General features: G+C 45.7%; 1 protein-coding gene across 3 annotated transcripts in view; it reads right to left on the reverse strand.

Moving 5' to 3' along the window:
- CEP290 (centrosomal protein 290) overlaps positions 1-20472 on the reverse strand; it is a 378885-nt gene that overhangs the window by 157510 nt on the left and 200903 nt on the right. For all 3 annotated transcript variants that reach the window (XM_073557000.1, XM_073556998.1, XM_073556999.1), the window contains 3 exons: positions 20230-20341; positions 14288-14743; positions 2864-3028 (listed from right to left, as the gene is read on the reverse strand). In XM_073557000.1, coding sequence (XP_073413101.1) covers positions 2864-3028; positions 14288-14743; positions 20230-20341 — 733 coding nt within the window. The remainder of the gene's footprint in view (positions 1-2863; positions 3029-14287; positions 14744-20229; positions 20342-20472) is intronic.

Below are 20472 nucleotides of genomic sequence, written 5' to 3' on the forward strand. Positions count from 1 at the left end.
GATTGACCACAAGTTCTCAATGGGATTAAGATCTGGGGAGTTTCCAGGCCATGGTCCCAAAATCTCTATGTTTTGTTCCCTGAGCCATTTAGTTATCACCTTTGCTTTATGGCAAGGTGCTCCATCATGTTGAAAAAGGCATTGTTGATCGCCAAACTGCTCTTGTACGGTTGGGAGAAGTTGCTCTTGGAGGACATTCTGGCACCATTCTTTATTCATGGCTGTGTTTTTAGGCAAGACTGAGAGAGAGCCCATTCCCTTGGCTGAGAAGCAACCCCACACATGAATGGTTTCAGGATGCTTGACAGTTGGCATGAGACAAGACTGGTGGTAGCGCTCACCTGGTCTTCTCCGAATAAGCCGTTTGCCAGATGTCCCAAACAATCGAAAAGGGGATTCATCAGAGAAAATGACTTTATCCCAGTCCTCAGCAGTCCACTCCCTGTACCTCTTGCAGAATATCAGTATGTCCATGATATTTTTTCTGGAGAGAAGTGGCTTCTTTGCTGCCCTCCTTGAGACCAGGCCTTGCTCCAAGAGTCTCCGCCTCACAGTGCGTGCAGATGCACTCACACCTGCCTGCTGCCATTCATGAGCAAGCTCTGCACTGCTGGTAGCCCGATCCCGCAGCTGAAACACTTTTAAGAGATGGTCCTGGCGTTTGCTGGTCTTTCTTGGGCGCCCTGGAGCCTTTTTGGCAACAAGGGAACCTCTCTCCTTGAAGTTCTTGATGATGCGATAGATTGTTGACTGAGGTGCAATCTTTCTAGCTGCGATACTCTTCCCTGTTAGCCCATTTTTGTGCAGTGCAATGATGACTGCACGTGTTTCTTTAGAGATAACCATGGTTAACAGAAGAGAAACAATGATGCCAAGCACCAGCCTCCTTTTAAAGTGTCCAGTGGTGTCATTCTTACTTAATCATGACAGATTGATCTCCAGCCCTGTCCTCATCAACACCCACACCTGTGTTAATGGAGCAATCACTGAAACGATGTTAGCTGGTCCTTTTAAGGCAGGGCTGCAATGATGTTGAAATGTGTTTTGGGGGATAAAGTTAATTTTCTAGGCAAATATTGACTTTGCAAGTAATTTCTGTTAAGCTGATCACTCTTTATAACATTCTGGAGTATATGCAAATTGCCATTAGAAAAAAATGAAGCAGTAGACTTTCTAAAAATTAATATTTGTGTCATTCTCTAAACTTTTGGCCATTACTGTAGACATTACCACAATGAATTTTAAACAAAACAATTCAGATGCAGTTGAAGTTCAGACTTTCAGCTTTCATTATCCACATTAAAATTGGATGAAGGGTTTTGGAGTTTCAGCTCCTTAACATGTGCCACCCTGTTTTTAAAGGGACCAAAAATAATTGGACAATTGACTCCAAGGCTATTTCTTGGACAGGTGTGGGCAATCCCTTCGTTAGGTTGATTTGAGGTGTGGTGCTTGCATTTCGAAGGTTTTGCTGTGAAGGAAACATGCAGTCAAAGGAGCTCTCCATGCAGGTGAAACAAGCCATCCTTAAGCTGCAAAAACAGAAAAAACCCATCTGAGAAATTGCTACAACATTAGGAGTGGCAAATATATAGTTTGGTTCATCCTGAGAAAGAAAGAAAGCACTGGTGAACTCATCAGTGCAAAAAGACCTGGGCACCCACGGAAGACAACAGTGGTGGATGATCGCAGAATAATCTCCATGGTGAAGAGAAACCCCTTCACAACAGCCAACCAAGTGAACAACACTCTCCAGGAGGTAGGCGTATCAATATCCAAATCTACCATAAAGAGAAGACTGCATGAAAGTAAATACAGAGGGTTCACTGCAAGGTGCAAGCCACTCATAAGCATCAAGAATAAAAAGGCTAGACTGGACTTTGCTAAAAAACATCTAAAAAAAAGCCAGTACAGTTCTGGAAGAACATTCTTTGGACAGATTAAACCAAGATCAACCTCTACCAGAATGATGGAAAGAGAAAAGTATTGCGAAGGCGTTGTACAGCTCATGATCCAAAGCATACCACATCATCTGAAAAAACACGGCGGAGGCAGTGTGATGGCTTGGGCATGCATGGCTGCCAGTGGCACTGGGTCACTAGTGTTTATTGATGATGTGACACAGGACAGAAGGAGCCGAATGAATTCTGAGGTATTCAGAGCCATACTGTGTGCTCAGATTCTGCCAAATGCAGCCAAACTGATTGGTCGTCATTTCATACTACAGATGGACAATGACCCAAAACTTAAAGCCAAAGCAACCCAGGAGTTTATTAAAGCAAAGAAGAGGAATATTCTTGAATGGCCAAGTCAGTCACCTGATCTCAACCCAATTGACCATACATTTCACTTGTTAAAGACTAAACTTCAGAGAGAAAGGCCCACAAACAAACAGCAACTGAAAACCACCGCAGTGAAGGCCTGGCAGAGCATCAAAAAGGAGGAAACACAGCATCTGGTGACACAGTGTCTGATGATGTCCATGAGTTCAAGACTTCAGGCAGTCATTGCCAACAACGGGTTTTCAACCAAGTACTAGAAATGAACATTTTATTTACAATGATTTAATCTGTCCAATTACTTTTGGTCCCTTTAAAAACAGGGTGGCACATGTTAAGGAGCTGAAACTCCTAAACCCTTCATCCAATTTTAATGTGGATACCCTCAAATGAAAGCTGAAAGTCTGAACTTCAACTGCATCTGAATTGCTTTGTTTAAAATTCATTGTGGTAATGTCTAGAACCAAAATTAGAAAAATGTTGTCTCTGTCCAAATATATATGGACCTAACTGTAGTTCCTTCATTTTATTCATATATTTGCATGTTGTCAAAAGCATAATTCCCAGAGTCTGATAATACTAACTTTGCGTTGCTGTACGAGCTCTTCCTCCAGATTATTGATTGTGAGTTCCTGTTCAGAAATGAGGTTACTCAAATACTTAATCTCTTCCTTCTTCTGGTTTAACTCACGCGTCAATTTCATGTCCTGGAGACGCAATTCTTCCATTTTGTGATGCCATTCTGTTACCTGCAAGTAGTTCATTTAGATGATTTTATTACATTTTCTTAACTCCTAAAGGACACACTTTGATGTAGAAACTACGCATGTTGTAGCTTAAAAGTAGGACAATTCATAAATCAAAGTGACAGTACATATTGATAAATGAAAATATCTTGGCTTGACAATTTAGCGGTGATCTCTTGTGGGGAATAAAGACATACAGTTAGGACAATACTTATCCCCCCCCCCCCCCCCCCACACACACACCATTACAACAAGAGAACTACTAATAAAATGGAAAAAAAAAAGTCCAAGGTTGGAGTAGCACTGTGTAGAAAAACTTGACAAGTAATATTTACATCCACACCATTACAAGGCTGAAGATACAGGAAAAAAATGAATGAGGTGTCCGAAATTAAAAGAGGAAACCAGGCTTCCCACATGTGGCAAGTAAGTGAACATTTTGCCAATAAAAATCCACTTTTGAAAACTCTACTTGCTTAGGCTACTTTCACACATCAGTTTTTTGCCGTCAGGCAGGATCCGGCTATTTTTAGAAAAAACGGATCCGGCATAAATCCGTTTTTCTGCCGGATCCGTCTAGCAGGTTATATCTGTTTCCTGGGGGCTGGCCAATTGGATCTGAGCATGTGCAGACTTAAAAAAACGGATCCGGTGGCTGGATCCGTCTTTTTCTGGATCCGGTGCTTTCTGGCGCCCATAGACTTTCATTGTGGCAAAAAGCCGGAAGCGCTGGATCCGGCGCTTCCGGCTTTTTCGCCGGAGACAAAAAACGTTACAGTAGCCGTTTTTTCCAGACGCCGGAATGAGACAAGTAGCCGGATCCGGCAAAAAACGGATGAAACGCAATGCCATCCGGCGCGATCCGGCGCTAATGCAAGTCAATGGGGAAAAACTGGATCCGGCATTGCATTTCGCCGGATCCGGTTTTACAAAAAAAAGCCGGATCGCGCCTGACGGCGAAAACATGGATTTTTGTGAGTACTCACCGTAAAATCCTTTTCTCCGAGACGCTCATTGGGGGACACAGAGACTGTGGGTGTGTGCTTCTGCCGTCTGGAGGCCGACACTAAGTGTACAAAAAAAGAGTTAGCTCCTCCTCCGCCGCATACACCCTCGCCCCTAGGCCGGGCGTAACTCAGTTTAGTGCATAAGCAGTAGGAGAACGCGCCTTAAACTCAGGCAAGAAACTATATGTCTGAAAAAGGGGGCCACCCTAAACCTTGTACAAGGATTTGTAAAACTCAAAATAAGTAAATGCCAACTGGCTGATAGGGTGGGTGCTGTGTCCCCCAATGAGCGTCTCGGAGAAAAGGATTTTACGGTGAGTACTCACAAAAATCCATGTTTCTCCTTCGTCTCATTGGGGGACACAGAGACTGTGGGACATCCTAAAGCAGTCCTCTGGGCGGGATCTTAGCTCACCCAATCCCTGCTAATTTGCGCCCCTGATTAGAGGTGCGCAACTGCTGCCTGGAGAATCTTTCTTCCCAGGCTTGCATCCGAGGATGCCTGGGTATGTACGTTATAATGTTTGACAAACGTATGTAAACTGGACCAGGTAGCTGCTTTGCATACCTGCTCCGCTGAAGCCTGGTGTCGTAGTGCCCATGAGGCACCCACTGCCCGTGCCGAGTGAGCCTTGATCCCTGCCGGAACCGGCGTGCCACTGATTTGATAAGCTTCTTGGACCGTCAGGCGAACCCATCTGGCCAAAGTCGCTCTGGACGCAGCGAGCCCCTTCCGCCGTCCCTCTGGAACCACGAATAGAGCGTCTGTCTGGCGGAATGGCGCCGTCCTTGTCACATACCTCCTAAGAGCTCTTACCAGATCCAGGGTGTGCAAAGCCTGTGCACCGGTGCCGGGCAAAACGAGGGTAAAACGATGTCTTCGTTGATATGAAATGCAGACACAACCTTCGGCAAGAAGGGGGGAGCTGGCCTTAAAACTACCTTATCCTTATAAAAGGTTAGGAACGGTGGTTTACAAGATAAGGCCGCCAATTCCGAAACCCGCCTAATAGACGTTATGGCTACTAGAAAAACGACCTTTCTGGACAGGTAAGGTAAGGAGACCTCTTGCAATGGTTCGAAAGGGGCCTCCTGAAGGGCTCTGAGCACCAAGTTCAGGTCCCATGATTCCGTCGGCGCCTTATAGGGGGGTACTAAATGTGCGACCCCCTGCATAAACGTCCTAACCTGCCAGACGGAAGCGACTTTTCGTTGGAAAAGTACCGACAGGGCCGAGATTTGCGTTCTGAGGGAACTCGGGGCCAACCCTGCGTCCAGCCCTGCCTGTAGAAAAGCCAGTACGTTGGGGATCGAAAAAACCAGAGGAGCCACTTCACGATCCCTACACCAACGGAAGAAAACTTCCCAAGTTCGATGATACACCCTCGCCGAGGAAGGCTTTCGGGCACTCACCATCGTGGCCGCCACATCGCGTCTGAATCCTGCCTGTGTTAACAGCCAAGATTCAATGGCCACGCCGTCAAACACAGGGCCCCTAAGTTCGGATGGCAGATCGGCCCTTGGGACAGTAAGTCCGGCCGATCAGGAAGACGCCAGGGTACGTCCACCACTAGTTGGACCAGATCTGCGTACCAGGCCCGCCGGGGCCAGTCTGGGGCCAGCAGAATTGCTGGAACCTTCTCTCTCCTTATTTTCCTGATAACTCTTGGAAGCAGCGGCAGCGGGGGGAACAAGTACGGGAGACGAAACTGGCTCCACGGGAGCACCAGCGCGTCTGCTGCGATTGCCTGCGGATCGAGGGATCGAGCGACAAACCTTAGTACTTTGGCATTCTCTCTGGATGCCATAAGGTCCACGTCTGGTGTCCCCCACCGTTGGCAGATCTGCTGAAAGATCTCGGGGTGCAGGGACCATTCCCCTGCCGCGACCCCCTGTCGGCTGAGAAAATCTGCCGCCCAGTTTTCGACTCCTGGAATGTGCACCGCTGAAATTACCACGCGGTTCTTCTCCGCCCAACGTAGTACCAGTCCGACCTCGCGCATGGCTGCCTGGCTGCGCGTGCCCCCTTGATGGTTGACATATGCTACTGCTGTAGCATTGTCCGTCTGGATGCGCACCGGCCGGTGTCTCAGGAAACACTGGAAATGTTGTAGGGCCAATCGTATTGCCCGTATCTCCAGAATGTTGATCGGGAGAACTATCTCCTGAACGGACCACCGCCCCTGGGCTATGTGACTCTGGAAAACTGCTCCCCAACCTTGCAGGCTTGCATCGGTCGTCACCACCAACCATTGTTCCGGGGGAAAGGGTTTCCCCTGGACCAGAGACGAGTCGCGAGTCCACCACCGGAGTGAACCCCGTACCAGCGGAGACAACTTGCACCGATGATTGAGAGACAGCAGCCTCCGGTCCCATGCTGTCAAGAGCGCATGCTGAAGCGGACGGAGATGGAACTGGGCAAACGGGATTGCTTCTATCGCCGCCACCATTCTGCCCAAAACACTCATGCCATACCGGATGGATCTGGAGCCCGGCTGTAGAAGGTTCCGTATCCCTTGCTTGATTTTTTGCGCCTTGTCCTGAGGGAGGATCACCAGCCCCCGGGAGGTGTCGAAAATCATGCCCAGGAACACGATTTTTTGGGCTGGAACCAAAGATGACTTGCTCCAATTGATCAGCCAGCCCAGACGGGCCAGGGTATCCAGAGTAATACTGACATTGTCCTGGCACTCCTGAAACGACGGCCCCTTTACCAAAAGGTCGTCCAGGTAAGGTAACACCGTTATGCCCCGTGCATGCAGGATGGCCATAACCACCGCCATTATCTTTGTAAAGACTCTGGGGGCAGTAGCCAGACCGAAGGGCAGAGCCACGAATTGGAAGTGACGTCCTCCGATCGCAAATCGCAGGAACCTCTGGTGTGGGGGGAATATCGGAATATGCAGATATGCATCCTGCACATCGATTGAGGCCAGGAATTCCCCTGGATCCATGGCTGCAATGACCGAGCGGAGGGATTCCATCCGGAATCGCCTGACCCTGATGAATCTGTTTAGGATCTTTAGATCCAGAACCGGCCTCACAGTCCCGTCTTTTTTGGGGACCGAAAAAAGATTGGAGTAAAACCCCTGCGACTCTTCGCCCTGCGGCACTGGGGCGATGACCCCTTTGTGCTGTAGCGATGTTACAGCCTGTAACAAACTCTCCGCCTGCGAATCTGTTTTGGAAAGTCGCGAACGGAAGAATCGCTGAGGTGGCCGTCCGACAAACTCTATCTTGTACCCGGACGATACAAGTTCTGCCACCCAAGTGTCGCGTGTCACTGCGACCCAAACGTGGCTGAACCTTAGTAGGCGTCCGCCCACTCTGTCGTCCGTAGGTACGGAGTGCCTCCAGTCATTTAGCTGGAGGCTTTTGGGGCTTGGCCCCCTTCGCTCTGGGTAAATGGCCTCGGCCTCTACCCAGCGGATTGGCCCTGTAAGAGACTTGTTTTTCCCTACTTTGGCCATCGTTTGCGGAGGAGTACGCCCTGGCCGAAGTCCCCCCCCAGGGGCTACGAAAGGGTCGAAAACGCCTTTGCGTTTGCCTGAATGCCGGGCAACTTCTCTGCTGCGGAAGGAAACTACTTTTCCCCCCTGTGGCTTCTGAGATAAGCCTATCCAGCTTCTCACCGAACAGTCGATTGCCCTGAAACGGCAATGAGGTTAAGGATTTTTTAGAGATAGAATCCGCTTTCCACAGTCTCAGCCATAATGCACGCCTAATGGCGATCGCATTCGCCGCCGCCACCGCCGAGCACTCGGCCGCGTCCAGTGAGGCGCTGACAAGATAATCACTTGCTCCTGACATCTGATTTGCCACCTCTAAGACCTCCGCGGGGAGATCCCTGTCCTGGAGGGCCTTATACAGAGCGTCCCCCCACGAAACCATGGCCTTAGCCACCCAAGTCGCCGCAAAGGAGGGGGCCAGAGCCGACCCTGCTGCCTCATATACCGAGCGGGCAAGCCCGTCCATGAGGCGATCAGTTGGGTCCTTTATAGAGGAAACACTGGGTATCGACAATAGCGATCTTGATGCTAAACGTGATACCGGAGGGTCCACTACTGGCGACTCTACCCAAGCCTTATGGAGCTCAGGGGGAAACGGATACTTTGCCTGCAGCGCTTTTTGCATAGCAAAACGCTTATCCGGGTGATCTCTATGTTTCTGGACTAGCTCCTCAAACTCCGGATGCGTGGCAAATCTTCTATGTGGTCGCCTGGATTTCTTAAAAGAGACCTTGTGACCTGAGACTGTGGGCACATCGTCCTCGATCTCTAATGTCTGGTTGACTGCCTCAATGAGACTGTCCACCGAATCCTGGAACCCCAGACTTTCTAGATTCCAGGCCTCTTCCTCCTCTCCTTCATCCTGATCGCTCCCAGAGCTCAGTGACGGGGAACGGGATGCCCTAATACCCGCCGCCGAAGCCCCGGAGGGTCCGGCCGACGGGGAACGAACCCTCTTGATATGAGCTTGCCTGGTACTGGAGCGACCTCTAATGGTTGGAGGGTCCTGAGACGAGGACGAGCTCTCTTCCGCTGGCAGACCCCCCTCCCTGTTCCTGCCCGAGCCCTGAAGGGATTCAATTGCCCTTGTAAGGGACAGCATAGACTGCGATAAGGACACCGCCCATTCCGGGGGGTCCTGACCCCTGGGTTCAGAAACAGTGGGGGGCTCCTGGGCGCGCTCCGACTCACAGGCTTCACAATATTTACCCGCCTGTGCCTTTGGCAGCCTGACCCCACAGGACACGCAAACCGCGTAAAGGAAAGAGTGAGCTTTCCCTTTGGCAGACATACTTGCACAGGCTGAAGGCAGAGTAGAAGGAGGAGGAGGGTAACCTCTTCCCTGACAAGCAGCGTGGTTCTCCAAACGGAGTTACACTCACCCACCGGCTCCTGTCCGCAGTACCCCTGCGTGGATGCGAGGTGTTAGGGCGGAAGTCTCTCCGGAACCTATATCGCGCGTCTCCGCATTCGCCGCCGCCACCGCCGCGTCAGCGGGCGGGATTTCCGGCTACCACCGGAAGTCAGCGGGCGGGACTTCCGGCTACCACCGGAAGTCGGCGCGCGGCTTCGCGCGTTTGCAGCGGCTCCGATACACGCGGCGTGCGGAGCCCGGGTGCAACGCCCTAGCTACCGCTACTCACCAGCGCCAACTTGCGGTGCGCTCCAGGAGCGGATCCCCCATATATTAAAAGGTGAGCAGGACCATCCGCCGTGCAAGGGGGGGGCTCTGTCGGTTTTACTCACGGCCTCTTCCCCCTGTACCGGATCCCCCGCTCCTGGGCGCGCTCTCACCTGCGCCTCCGATTCAGCCCCCTGGACTCACAACCAAGGGGTGGACGGGGCCTCCATACACTGCTGTTGTAGGAGAGGAACAACGTGGAGGCTGACCACTGGTTCTGCTCACACGCGCCTGATGAAGTTGTGGGGAAACCGAGTCCTCTAATCAGGACGCGTTGCCCCTCTTTCGTTAAAAAATAGATGTCTGGAAAAAAGTCCCAGATGTGTCCCTCGGTGCGGGAGAGGACACGTGGAGGGTTACTCACACGTGGTCGCCCGTTGGTGATTTGGGGAGATCGGATCCTCTCTATAGGATCCGTCGCCCCTATCTTATCTTCATAGAAAAAAGGGAAGGGAAAAAAAAAAAAAAAAAATCTAGTCTGGAACTCCAGACTGCGTGTGCCTCCATCAGACACTAAGCAAAAACTGAGTTACGCCCGGCCTAGGGGCGAGGGTGTATGCGGCGGAGGAGGAGCTAACTCTTTTTTTGTACACTTAGTGTCGGCCTCCAGACGGCAGAAGCACACACCCACAGTCTCTGTGTCCCCCAATGAGACGAAGGAGAAAACTGATGTGTGAAAGAGGCCTTAAAGGGGTATTCTCATCTCCAAGATCCTATCTCAATGTGTAGCACGGAGAAGAAGAAGGAGTAGGAGTTGGAAAAGGAGGATAACGAGGTGGAGGACGAGGAGGATGAGGAGGACGAGGAGCAGAAGGAGAAGATTAGCAAAATTAGCAAATACCACCATTTAGAAATCTAGTATAGTTTTTCGAATAAGCTATGCCACTTACCCCATGTGCAGGGAATTGCAGTAGCTTAGGTAGCCATGCTTACGACTACTCATTTAGGGACAGTTGTTAGTGGTCGTAACTATGGATACCTAAGAAACGGCAATGCCCTGCACATGGGGTTAGCGACATAGATTTACATATTGGAATAAGATCTTGGACATGGGAATACCCCTTTAAGAACAACATTTGATCACTTACATATATATTATATACACACACACTAGGTACTCTTAAGCAGTACTATAGCGGTGCTGGTGACGTGGCTTTGAGACACTTCCAATCATCCCATAGAGACGGTCATATATTAGTCATATAATACAGTGGTGCTGTAAGGAAACACTGCGATTCTACAACACCCAAATGGATGGAGCACATGGAATCTGTAGAGGGTTAACAAAACGCACACTGGGGACCAGGTTTCAACTTCCTAGGAACAAGGTGATTTTCTGTACTAAGAAATACACCCTTTTTCCATTACGTCTTTATCGCACCGAATCTGTAGGTCACAGTAAAGTGCGATGATGTGAGGCACATGTGGTCTGCATATTTAGTCTCACTGGAAGGCAAAAAAGAAAGAAAGAAAAAAAACATGCCCGGAAGGAAAAAAAAATGCTGTAGGGTCTTAGAGTGTGTGATCGGTAAGACATCGCGGTGTTGCAGATTTTAGGGGGTAGGTCATCTTACCAATGTGTATAGGCTATATAGTTCCAACACTTCAGATCCCATCACATAGGATATATTCGTTTTCATCACAATAATTCCACTAACAGCTTTCCATACAAAGGAACAATCTATTATCCCTGGTATACTGCCCCAAGAGCTTGCAGGTTTTATCTACAGCGGAGCGGCGCCAATTTTTACACTTTAGATGGAGTCTGTCACCCCTAAAATGCTAACTAAACCACCTTTCTGGGTGTGTAGGGAACTCATACCCGTAGTACAGCATTTAGTGGGTTAGTTGGCATAAAATAATTTCTCTGATATGAAAATGAGGGGGCTGCGGGGCACCCCTGGCATGGCCAAGGATTCAGTGCACCATTATGCCCCCTCAGGTTGCATACAGAGCTCGGTCTCAGACACCGCAGTCACGCGCACACTGTGTCGTGACGGCTCTCCTCACTAGCTCGTGTGGCCATCGTTCAGGGTAGTACTACAGTTAGTAGCCAGCGGTGATAGCCAACGATAACACTGTTGGCGTGCCAAGGGGCTGGCAGCACTCGCTTAAACGATGTTAATCAAGATATGACAGTGCTTAATATGCCAAGAGCGACAGCGTAACAGTGCACTGAGACCTTGGCCACACCGAGGGTACACCAAAACCGCTCTCATTTTCATATGTAATGGTTTCACTAAATCACTAAAACCTTTACCACAGGCACAGTTGTATAGGCCCGAAGACCCTTACACACCTGCAGAAGTGGTTTACTTAGCATTTTGGGTGTGACGGATTCCCTCTATTCAATCAATTACGCTTGGACTGCCTCAGTAAATATGGCATTCAGTCTAAACGTCATGTTTAAATCGCTTTTTAATTCACCAATGAACTAAAAATAAATTTAAAAAATGAGGAAAATTGGTTAAAAATAGTGTATGATTTTGTGTCTACAGCTCCCAAGCAGACACTGCTGCAGACCATGGGTAAAGCAAGATCCTTTAGGGTAAGTTCACACTAAGCATTTTTTTCAGCGGGCTTTTTTCATGCTAATTTTCAGCCACATTTTACAGTACCAAATCTCATGCATGTTTTTTTTGTGCAAAGCACTTCACTTTTCATGATTTTTTCAGCGTTTTTTCAGGAATTTTTCACCCAAAGACATGAATTGGTGGCGAAAAAACGCTGAAAATCCGCAGAAAAAATTAAGGTATTCACGGTGTGAGGTGTTTTCAGTGCCAAATCCTGATTCTATGGAATAGAACTTTGTTTTTTCCACTAAACGTTATCAGCATGCACAAGAGACAAATCCAGCATGCCAAATCACAGCAAACAACGCATAAAAAAAAGCCAGAAAAAACAAGCTAAACCTGCTTTTTTCAGCAGCTCCTTTCCTGCCAAGCAATCAGGTTTTGATGCAGAAAAAAACCAGGTAAAACCACCTAGTATGAACATACCTTTAGTCATATGTTATACCACTCAATTGGGACTTTTCCCATCTACAAATAATAGAAGAGGGGAAGATAGTAGAATGGAATACATGGCTACAAGAATAACACAGGATTTACTGTATATGCATTAAGTGGAAGAAAGTTTACACTGCTTGTAATGAAACTCAGAACGTTATCACCCATCCAGATAGGTGGTACTTCCTTCCAACAAGGCATTTCAGAACCCTGCTTTCCTTAATGATGTGGATCCCAATGGTAGATTCCCAGCTAACACAACCACTTTAACCCCTTTCCAACGTCAGGCGTAATAACACCCTCCCTTTGATGTGGGCTCCGGCGGTGAGTGAACATCTTTTCCAGCACATGTCAGCTGTTTTGAACAACTGATATGTGCCTCTAACAGCCGCGGTTGGAATCATGATCCACCCGCAGCTATTAACCAGTTAAATGCCGCTGTCAGACTCAGACAGAGGCATTTAACACGTGCTCCCGGCAAACGCGCTGGAAATCCGCCCATCGGTGACTCCCACACATGACCGCCAGTCAACGATAGGTTGTCATGACAACCAGAGGTCTACTTCAGACCTCTATGGTTGTCACTGCTGAACTGCTATGAGCGCCGCCCGTGTGGTCAGTTTTAATAGCAAGTCAGCAATTCCGCTACATACAGGCGATCTGATCATCGCCTGCATGTTACAGTTGCGTTTGGATTATGGCAGCTTCTAGTCTCCCATGGAGACTACTGAAGCATACCAAAAAAAATGTTTTTAAAAATATAAAAGAAAAAGATATAAAAGTTCAAATCATCCCCCTTTCTCCCCATTCAAAATAAAACAATAAAAACATCAAACATACACGTTTGGTATCGCTGCGATATTTAACTCAATCACAAATTGGCGTAATGAGAAAAAAGTAAAAAATTATTTTTTGGTTGCCGCAACATTGCACTAAAATGCAATAACGGGCGATCAAAAGATCGTATCTGCACCAAAATGATATCATTACAAATGTCAGCTCGACACGTAAAAAACAAGCCCTCACCCAACCCGAGATCACGAAAAATGGAGAAGCTACGGGTATCAGAAAATGGCGCAATTTTAACAAACTTTGTAACTTTTTTTCACCAATTAGATAAGAAAGAACCTAGACATGTTTGGTGTCCATGAACTTGTAATGACCTGTAGAATCATAATGGCAGGTCAGTTTTAGCAAAAAAACATTTGTCGAATTGCACTTTTCCTATTTTCCAGTACACTATATGTTAAAATGGTGTCTTTCAAAAGTACAACTTGTCCCGCAAAAAAGAAGCTCTCACATGGTCATATTGACCAAAAAATAAAACATTATGGCTCTGGGAAGAAGGAGAGCAAAAAACGAAAACACCTCTGGTCATGAAGGGGATAAGGAGAACCTCCGTTTGTATAGAAAAATATAGGCGCTTGGGCTAGAATAGTCCCACCAAGGTCTTGTAACCAATATGGTGGCCAGGGCTGTGGAATCAGATTATGTTCTCAACAGACACGAGACTAGACGACAAAGCACAATGATCCCAATTAATGATTTGTTTTTTTAAGCCATTTTTCTTTTGTCTTGAGGTATTCATTGATGTTTTTGAGCCAAATTCTTCAAAATGTCATTAGTCAAAACTGACAAAATATTTCTTTGTCAATAACTTTAAAAAAATTTTCGCAAAAAGGTGATAAATTGCATCAAAATAGCAAACTAACATAAAACCGCTCTGAGATCTTGGGGTGGACAGGCCGAGACACTGGAGTACAACTGCAACAAATACTGTGACATTTGGAAAATCCCAAATGATGAACCAGGACTTAAAAAAGGAGCGAGCGGAGAGGTGAATTTGGTGCAAACAAAACAAAAAAAGGAAGCGCAAATGCAAGAATGAATAGGTCCCCATATTTCTCAATACAATAATGTACTAATGCAATTACAAAGGTAAGAATAAATATTTCAGCCATGACAATGCCCGAGTCCCTGTCCATCACATACAAATAAGAACATAGTTCTTCATGCTCCCCTATCCATACTCTTCTAGGAAACCATATCTGACCAACCTTCTGTGCTCCCCTGGCATCTTTAAGAGTACTGATGAGTTCCTCTAAACCCTTCAGTTTCAGCTCTAGCTCTAGGGCTCGGACTTCTGTATCTTTCCCCTGCTGTTGAGCTAGTTGCATTTCTTGTGCTGTCTTTAACTTGTCCATCTGAAGTTCCATCAGAGTCTTTGAAAACTTCTCCTGCTGGGGTAAAGGGAGAGCCCCACTGAACTGTCTCCTCAAGGTCTGAATGGTATGACGGAGGTGTTTGGCCCGATTCCTTCCTTCTAGGCGGGCATAATACAGTGCCTGCTCCTTATCATCAATCTTCTGTTCTAAACGTAAGCTGTAGGCCTCCATTTTCTGCAGTTTGCACGTGGTGGCTTCAAGCTTGGCTACAGCTGTAGATTCACTGATCTGAAGAGCTACAATCTGCTGGTGTAATTTCGCAATCAATGCTTTTTCGTCAGTCTGATCCTACATACCAAGCAAACAGAAATTAATGAAGTGAGTAAAATGAAGCAGAATGACAAAGTAGTTGTACATTGATTTACAGTGTATTACAAAGAGATACACAAAAACATAAAAAATTGTTCTTTAAGACCAAAATAAGGAAATCCTGGTTTGTGTGCAACTAAGGGGAATTGGTGATGGTGACAGATCTTTCACTGCGTCTCCTTGGATTAGTATGAACGGCATGTAAGATTTGTTTTCCCCAACGTGGGGGAGAGACAGCATGTAGTTTGATCCAATGCCAAGTGGTCGTTATAAAACAGCACACAGTGGCCTTATTAGCCACAAACATACATTTGAGCTACCATTCTGCTTAATATACAAAGAGTCTAAATTAAAAAAGAATCTAATCATGAAACATTTCCATTATCCGTATCTGCCATCCTCACATTAAGCCCTTCGCAAACTAAGACGTATAGGTATGTCATAGGTCCTGTCCTGGGATTTGATGCCGGCAGCATCTTTTCCAGCACACGACTGCTGATTTTATCTGCCTCTAAGGCTGGTTTCACACTTGCGTTTTTTTTCGCGGTATTTTAGCGCTAAATAGCGCATGCGTTTTTTTTCCCTATACTTTGCATGGGATGCGCTTATGTGCGCATACACATGCGTTTGTACGCGTTTTACCGCGCATGCTTTTTTTGCGGTATGCGCTCGGGCGCACAAAATGCAACCTGTTGCATTTTTTGGTGCGTCCGACTTGCCTCAAAAAAACGCATGAGCGCGCAATGCGTTTTTTTACAGCAAGACACCCATTATAGTCTATGGGTGCGCATATGTGCGCATTGGCATGCTTATGTATGCGTTTTTTTGCACATGCGTTTTTTTTTGTTAACCATGGAATTTAGGGGTTTGGGTTAGAGTTAGGGTTAGTTAAGGGGGTTTAGGGTTGGGGTTAGGTTTAGGGTCAGGGTTAGTTATGGTTTAGGGTTTGGGTTAGGGTTAAGTATGGTTTGGTTAAGGGTTAGGGTCAGGGTTAGGGTTAAGTATGGTTTGGTTAAGGGTTAGGGTCAGGGTTAGGGTCAGGGTTAGTTAGGGTTTAGGGTTTGGGTTAAGTATGGTTTGGTTAAGGGTTAGGGTCAGGGTTAGGGTTAGGGTCAGGGTTAGGGTTAGGGTCAGGGTTAAGTATGGTTTGGTTAAGGGTTAGGGTCAGGGTTAGGGTTAGGTTTAGGGTCAGGGTTAGGGTTAGTTAGGGTTTAGGGTTTGGGTTAAGTATGGTTTGGTTAAGGGTTAGGGTCAGGGTTAGGGTTAGGGTTAGTAAAGTCATGGTTTGGGTTAGTGTGAGGGGCCACCTAATGTTGGAAAAAAACGCAAACGCGGTAAAAACGCACTAAAAACGCATACAAACGCATAAAAACGCTGCGTTTTTTTCATGCATGCTCATAAAAGTTGTATGCTTTTGTATGCGTTTTTTCAATGCGTTTTTTTGCGGGAAAACGCGCTGCAAAAAAAAGCAAGTGTGAAACCAGCCTAACAGCTGTGGGTGGAATCGCAATCCACCCACTGCTGGCTAACATGCTAAATGCCGCTATTAATCTCTGGCAGCGGCATTTAACACGATCGTGCCAAAAGTGCATGAAAAAAGATGATTTTTGCTTTACATACAGGGCCGGAGACATGCTATGTGTAGCACATAGAAATTGCTTATTACCCTACCCTCTCCTACTGTATCCTCACCTATCCCTGTAGACTGTGAGCCCTCGAGGGCAGGGTCCCCTCTCCTTATGTACTTGTGTGTCCCTTGTCTTACACATGTTTAGTATACTTGTCTATATTTCCCTTTTCACATGTAAAGCGCCATGGAATAAATGGCGCTATATAAATGCATAATAATAATAAAAATAATAATAATTATGCACACAGTGCGTTGGTGTCTGCCATGAGCTGGATCTGGAACTGCACGTTCATGACGTGAAACCAATAAGCAGATGTGAAAGGAGCCATTCCTCAGTTACAGAGAGCCATTGCTCTGTTAGTCATTTTTTAAGATTTAAAGTAGTGATCATTATTAGCTTTTGCATACAAAATGAAGGAGATTGGGACTTAAGCTAAAAGATTTCTCATAAAGCAATGCCTGTGCATATTGATGTAGGGCGGTCTCTCGGACTGGACCCCCTATTACATTCAGAGAGGAACCACTATTTAAAAGCAGCTCTCACTCCATGAGACAGCCCCAAAGTCATTAAAAGTCATGGCTGAAAAAAATATTACCGGCACCGGCATCCCAGGCGCCAAAACCACACCGGGCAACAAAGGGTTGTTGGTTTATTTAACAAACAAAAAATATCTGCACAGCCCCAGTTAAGCTAGATTTATTTAATAATTAGAATTGGAGTCTTCTTTCATATAATACAGTTTGGTCGTGCCAATGTAGGGAAACAAGGCAACACATTTTATCTCTATTGAATCGATGCCATGTACTTGTTAATCTACTGCACATTAATCAGATCGTTAAAGGAAATATGTTTTGCTTTTTTTTTTTTTTTTAAATTGTAATTAAATGGTAAATATCTAATATATAAAGCTCAAAGTGTGTATGTATGTGTGTATGTCCGGGATAGGCATCCACACCGTCGCAGCTACAGCCATAAAATTTGGCACAGTCACACGTCTGGACCCCGCGCGTTCCAATTCACCAAACAATTTTGCCCCTATCTACATACTGGGGAAACAGTGTGTGCGTATCAAGCCCCACCCCTCATTATGTCACAATGGTTGCCATGGCGACGCTGATGTCATCAAGCCCCGACGTTCATTATGATGTCATAATGGTTGACTATGGGATGGAGGATGTGTGATGGGTATATGGGCACTGGACTGTTGGATGGAGGATATGTATGACGGGTATATGGGCACGGGCCTATGGGATGGAGAATATGTATGACGGGTATATGGGCACGGAACTATGGGATGGAGAATATGTATGACGGGTATATGGGCACGGAACTATGGGATGGAGAATATGTATGATGGGACTATGGGATGGAGAATATGTATGACGGGTATATGGGCACGGAACTATGGGATGGAGAATATGTATGATGGGACTATGGGATGGTGGATATGTATGATGGATATATGGGCATGGGACTATGAGATGAAGGATGTGTGATGGGTATATGGGCACTCGACTATGGGATGGCGAATATGTATGACGGGTATATGGGCACTGGACTATGGGATGGAGGATGTGTGATGGTATATGGGCACTGGACTATGGGATGGAGGATATGTATGACTGGTATATGGGAATGGAACTATGGGATGGTGGATAAGTATGATGGGTATATGGGCACGGGACTATGAGATGAAGGATGTGTGATGGGTATATGGGCACTCGACTATGGGATGGCGAATATGTATGATGGGTATATGCGCATGGGACTATGGGATGGAGAATATGTATGATGGGTATATGGGCATGGGACTATGGGATGGAGGATATGTATGATGGGTATATGGGCATGGGCCTATGGGATGGTGGATATGTATGATGGGTATATGGGCACAGGACTACGGGATGGAGGATAATTATAATTTGTTATAACTAACCACAGTTAGTTACTATGCCCGGGCAGCACCGGGCTCTTCAGCTAGTAGGAAATATAAAAATAATCCACGCTTTTATGATCTGCCAACTATTTGAGGCGAGTATCAATAAATAAAAGAAACATGAAGCAATGGAGTGAGAATGCACTGCACAGAGTTTATGAAACATAAATTCTGTTTTAAAGCGCCCTAATATTAGACAGCTGCTGAAGTCAATATAAAAGTTAAAGGAGTGAATGTTTTTGGAAAATAGTACAAAAACTTTAACAGAACCAGCTGTTTTAGCCCCTTAGTGACCAAGCCAATTTTGACCTTAATGACCAAGCCAATTTTTACAATTCTGACCACTGTCAATTTATGAGGTTATAACTCTGGAAGGCTTCAACGGATCCCACTGATTCTGAGAATATTTTTTCGTGGCATATTGTACTTCATGTTAGTGGTAAAATTTCTTCGATATGACTTGCACTTATTTGCGAAAACAAAATGAAAATTTGTCCAAAATGTTTAAAATTTTGCTATTTTCAAACTTTGAATTTTTGTGCCCTTAAATCAGCAAGTCATATCGCTCAAAATAGTTAATAAATAACATTTCCCACATGTCTACTTTACATCAGCACAATTGTGGAAACAATGTTTATTGTTAGAACATTATAGGGTTAAAAATTGACCAGCGATTTCTCATTTTTCCAGCATTTGAAGTGGCTTTGTGTGGGTCAACATGACAGAAAGTAGCCAAAAGTGACACCATTCTAAAAACTGCACCCCTCAAGGTGTGCAAAACCACATTCAAAAAGTTTAGCAACCCTTCAGGTGCTTCACAAGAACTAAAGCAATGTGGAAGGAAAAAATTTAAAATGTAACTTTTTTCACAAAAAATTGATTTTAGACCCAAACTTTTTTTTTTTTTTTTTTAAATTTTCACAAGGGTATCAGGGGAAAATGGACTTCAAAATTTGTTGTGCAAATACTCTGTACGTGGGGAAAAGCCACTGTTTGGGTGAATAGCAGGGCTTAGAAGGGAGGGAGCACCGTTTGACTTTTTGAACGCAAAACTGGCTGGAATCTATGGCGGGCACTACGTCACGTTTGGAGACCCACTGATGTGCCTAAGCAGTGGAAACAACCCAATTCTAACTCCACCCCCAACACAGCCCTAAGTTTAATACACCCCTTACCCTAATCCCAATGCCAACACCACAACACTAACCCCAAGAACACAACCCTAACCCCAACACCACAACCCTAACGCCAACATAAACCTAAACCTAGCCGTAACTGCAAAGAATGGATTTTTTATTTTATTTTATTAATTTTTACATAACTAAGGGTGTTTTGATTTACTATTTTTTATTTTGATCACTGTGATAGACCCTACTTATTTGTCAGCGCCGTTAAAAAGCGGCGCTGAGGAACAATTACCCTTAACTGCTGCTGTTAAAAGGCGTATCGGCGATCTTTAAGGGGTTAATTATTCTTTTCCCAAACTTTCTTTCCCCCTATTTACCCTTAACCTTTTCCCACAGTTTTTTTGTCTTTATTCTGTATCCATTTAAATACGGTTATGTTAAGGTATTAAAGGGGTTTCCTAAGTAATGGAAAAAGCTTCACTGAGGCATAACTATGAATAAAGCAAATAAATAATTAACGTGTGTGATCTAGCACATCGTACTGACGTTATGTAGTGAATATTGGCCGCAGACATCACAGCCTGTATACCACATGTGACATCTGCAGCAAATCACTGGCCTTGGTGCACTTGGGCTGTATAATATACATACAATATTGGAATGGAGGGCGAACATAGCTTTGTTTTAGCAGTAATGGTGCCTCTGTGCACAATATACCATAACTGGGAAAATCACTTAACGGAAATGTTGTACATGATTTGTAGTATGTACCTGAAAATCCAACACTTGTTTCCGGAGGGACTCCACTTCTTTTTCTCTTGACTGCTGTCTACAAACTAATGTTGAAACTTGAGCTTTGGCTATGTCAGAAACACTGCGTAATCTAATGCAAACAAAATATCAATATAAGTCATCAGATATCAGAAATTCTAATCAAACCAGATGTAACAAACTATCAAGAGTAGACTTCGAGGCTTCCAATAAAGCTTCTATAGTTTAGAAGGTGATCGGATA

The sequence above is a fragment of the Dendrobates tinctorius genome, unplaced genomic scaffold (assembly GCF_039654945.1).
Source record: "Dendrobates tinctorius isolate UK_male_01 unplaced genomic scaffold, ASM3965494v1 ptg000241l, whole genome shotgun sequence".
In the NCBI taxonomy this organism is placed as follows: Eukaryota; Metazoa; Chordata; class Amphibia; order Anura; family Dendrobatidae; genus Dendrobates; species Dendrobates tinctorius.